At 35.5% G+C, this 4377-nt stretch overlaps 1 protein-coding gene across 1 annotated transcript; it reads left to right on the top strand.

Moving 5' to 3' along the window:
- Positions 1-441: 441 nt before the first annotated feature.
- On the top strand, positions 442-1497 carry LOC130236516 (trace amine-associated receptor 13c-like). Its single transcript, XM_056467240.1, has one exon. It carries the CDS (start codon positions 442-444, stop codon positions 1495-1497), a length of 1056 nt encoding a protein of 351 aa, XP_056323215.1.
- Positions 1498-4377: the final 2880 nt, after the last annotated feature.

Here is a 4377-nt window from a genome sequence, read left to right as displayed (position 1 = left end):
TTAAACTCTGCACGCCCTGACATGCTACTGCACCATATGTCAGCGCGCTAACCACTTGGCTATTGCGCCAATGCGAACATACAATCTTTGGGTAACAAATCTATTTCCCGGACCATTAGGCCACATCTGCCCCCTGACAGAAGTCGACCAAAAATAAATGATTGAACTTTAATCAAACCCACACCAAAGGGTTTTATTTAAATGAGTTCCAGAGCCACTCTGGGTTTAAAAGCATTTACAGCAGCTGATTAAAGCAACTAAACTCATTTTGAACTGAACTTTATTTTTCAACAGCAGCAGAAAAAAACTAACTTGGACAGTAGAAATGGATTGCATTTCAAAGCTAATGCTAAAATAAGAAAACAGAGATTTTTTTTTTGATAAGATTACATCAGAGTGGGCGGTAGATGGGTTGGTCAATCTGATCCAGACACTGTATAAATGACAGGACAGAAAGGAGAGCAGAACAAACTCCTAACAGGAGGAGACTCACTCATGGCCTATGAGACAGAGGATCAGGAGACTCAATACTGCTTTCCTGACATCAACTCATCATGTGTCAAGGAGAAACACTCCAGTCATGGATATATCATCATCTATGTGTTTGTCTCATTGCTGTCAGCATGGACTGTGTTTCTGAACCTGCTGGTGATCATCTCCATCTCTCACTTCAAGAAGCTTCACACTCCAACCAACATGATTATTCTCTCTCTGTCTGTAACTGATCTGTTTATTGGACTCGTCATGCCTATAGAGGCCATCAGACTGATTGAGAAGTGTTGGTACTTTGGAGACACTTTCTGTGGACTCTATTTATTTTTTGTTACATTGCTCCTCGCAGCATCTCTTAGTAATTTAATTTTAATTGCTGTTGATCGTTATGTGGCTGTGTGTCACCCTCTACTGTACCCACAGAAAATAACCATCACTAAAACATTAATGAGTATCTGTCTCAGCTGGGTTTGCTTTTCAGCTTATTTCACTGCCCTTGTAAATTTTAATAACAGAGATTCTGACACTTCACACAGAACAGATGCGTGTTATGGAGAGTGTTTAGCCATGATGAGTTTTAATTGGATAGTCGCTGATCTGTTTGTGTCTTTTATTTTTCCTTGCACTCTGATCATAATGTTATATCTGAGGATTTTCTATGTGGTTCATCAGCAAGTGAAGGTTATAAACTCTCTGATGAAGGGTGGTAAATGTGTAACGGAGGGTTCAGTGAAGAGGAAATCTGAGAGTAAAGCTGCTCTGACTTTAGGAATCATTGTGTCCATTTATCTGCTTTGCTATATCCCATACTATATCTGTTCTCTAACTGTAAACGTTTCTACAGCTATAAATGTTTTAATATGGGCTGTACATACTAACTCAGGTCTGAATCCTCTGGTTTATGCTTTATTTTACCCCTGGTTTAAAAAGACAGCTAAACTCATTTTAACTCTGAGGATATTTCAGCAGGAATCCTCTCTGACAAATATTTTTACAGAACATTGATAATAATTACTTTTGAAGCTGCCACTAATACAGATGTTTGATTTCCCTTTGTAATTTCCACTACTCATGTTATAATCTCACACAGCTTATTTCAACCTGTAACTTTGATGTTTAAGTAACATGATGCACTGCTGGGAAAACAAGATAAAGAAGTGACAGTAGTATCCATTACTAACTGTGTGAATTAGGTATGGGAAAGGGGGTGTGTGTGCCTCACCTTGCTTTGTGTTTACTCCTAGGGCTGCACAAATCTGGCTAAAATGAGAGTCACGATTTCCTCATGACTCTGTAGATGTAAAATAAAGGTTAACATGAGTAGGCTATTATTATTGATTTTCTCAAACATATGGTAAAACAACAATAATATTATGTCCATGTGTAGGTCTACTGTTGGTTAAAATTATATTTGGTATAGACTTGGAACGGTGGACTTGATTAGACTTTTTTTGTCCAGGTCATTAATGCACAGTAATGACATCACAATACAACAATTTATAATTCTGGTGTTGAATTCTTAGGTCTCATTTTACCATTAAAAATGGTCTATTATTGCTGTCAATGACAAACATTTGTTATTATCAGATTCGCTCTTGCATTATATTCATCATTATATAAGCTAGAGTAGTTATACTGACACAGTAAACATTTATTCTCATGCACAACGCTTTGTATTGGCTATGAAAGAAAAAAAACATTTCAAATGATTGTCGTAATTCTAACTCTAAAATGCGATATGATCAGGGCTGGACATGAACTTTTTGGATCACCAGCCACTGTGGCTAGTAGATTTCCAACATTATTAACCACTCGCCTTTTTCACTAGCCGCAATTTTATTGTTGGGAAAATTCATTTTGTATGCATAAATGTGACTTTGACATGCTAAAATCACTTGATTTTGTGTTGTGTCCACATGCCTCCTCATTCATTTCACTTTTCTGTCCATGTCGTGTATGAGCTTACGCCATGTGCATGAGCAAATGGGTTGTGTCGCATTACATTTCAATTTTATTTCACATGACTTTTCAGGGATTAAAAATTAAGGATTTACCAGATGTATCTGTCCTGGCTAAAGGTCCCATGTCACCAGTTAACTACACATACATGGGGAGTTAATGTCATATTACAGCATTGTTATTGTAAAAAATATATATATAATTAAACAATATTTTTAAAAATACCTGTAAGCAAAAGAAAGCAGGTAAAAAAAACATAAGCTCACACGCACACGGTTAATGTTAGGCCTGTTAATAATCTATTCAAAGAATAGATGCTGCCTAAAAAATGATTTATTTTTACAATCTTGAGCTCTTGAAAGCAGCAGGACTGTGGGTGCACGATCAGGGGTGGACTGGGACAAAAATTCAGCTGTGGCACTGTAGCCACACCAGCCCACATTACCACACCAACACAGCCCCACCGACGGACAAGCACATTCACTACTGATATTGATGTACAGATGGTGAAATAATATAAGCAGTACTTTATGTAATAGATATTTAAACATTTAATGCATGTGACTGGAACAAAAACAACCCATTTATAGCAAATTTGTACATACAGTAAAAACTAAATAAAAATGATCTGTGAATCTTGTAGAGTCCATATGCTGTCTGTTTATACAGTTTGTTTGCTATTACTTATGATAGGAGTAACCTGTGAATGTGCATCACACACTTTTACACACAAATGGACATGCAGCGCTACATTCAGCATACTTTTATTCACAAATAACTATACATGTCATTCTCTGCAGTGTTGATCTTTATTGTCAGGGTCTATATGTTGGCTTCTCCTTGTTTCTATGTGGACATTTTACACATTGTCTGATTCTACATTTTCTCATCCATTTTAACTCTGATACTGCATATTTAATATGTCATTGTGTCCATGCTTTTTGCTGGTCTCTGCTTATGCTGGGCTTTGCCTCATTCTTGTTTTGAATAAATTATAGTTAACCTAATGAATAAATATTAATAATTATGACCTAACGTACAATTAAGTTCAAATGTAACCATGTAGACATAATTACTATTATTGTCATGTATTCACCTTTATTTAGTTAATTACAAACCCAAAGTACAGTGTGTAATGGTTTTGTTTTTCCTATTTCTATCACACGCCTCCCTGTCTCTGCTAGGCCTACCGTAGCATCCTTTCTCATAGCACTGGTATTGGCATAGCAGTCTCTGGCTGCATTGATTCCAGCAACACCCTAGTTAATAAACACAGTATAGGATGTAAAGATTCAACATTTGAATACCAGGGTTTCTTCAAATCAAATTTAAGACATTTTAAGACCACTATGAATTAGATTTTAGACTTACACAGGGCTAAACCCTAAGGATTTTTTCTAATGGTCTGGTAACTTTGGTAAATAGTTTTTGTATTAATGGAAGATCATGTAAATGAATGTGTTGCTTTAGTTTTCTTTCCATGATTAGGGAATTTATTTAGGTGAATTTGCTGAAAAAAAAAACGTAACCGCTGTTATGAATTTGATCTCTTTTCAATAAAAAAACTTAAATATAAAAAAGAAGTATTGAGATGGATTATAAGTTATTGTGATTTGGCCAGATTGGGTAGCTTTACCTGGACAGAGGGAAATAAAGACCTGTTTAAAATGATTTAAGACCTACAACACAATATTACAGTGAATTTAAGACTGTAGGCCTAAAATTTTGTTTTTAAAATTTAAGACATTAAGACTTTTAGGCCTAAAATTTAAGACATTAAGACCCTGCGGAAACCCTAAATACACATTAATACAAGCAATAACAGTAGCACCAAAAGGAATATAATATATAGCAAAAAAAAGAAAAGCAGCAATATTTGTGTGTGTACCAGCAGATTTGTCCATTTTAATCCTTCATGATAAATAG

This window comes from Danio aesculapii, chromosome 10, assembly GCF_903798145.1.
Source record: "Danio aesculapii chromosome 10, fDanAes4.1, whole genome shotgun sequence".
NCBI classification, from domain to species: domain Eukaryota; kingdom Metazoa; phylum Chordata; class Actinopteri; order Cypriniformes; family Danionidae; genus Danio; species Danio aesculapii.
Note: the sequence above shows the minus strand (reverse complement) of the source record. Positions and strands in the feature narration are given on the sequence as shown.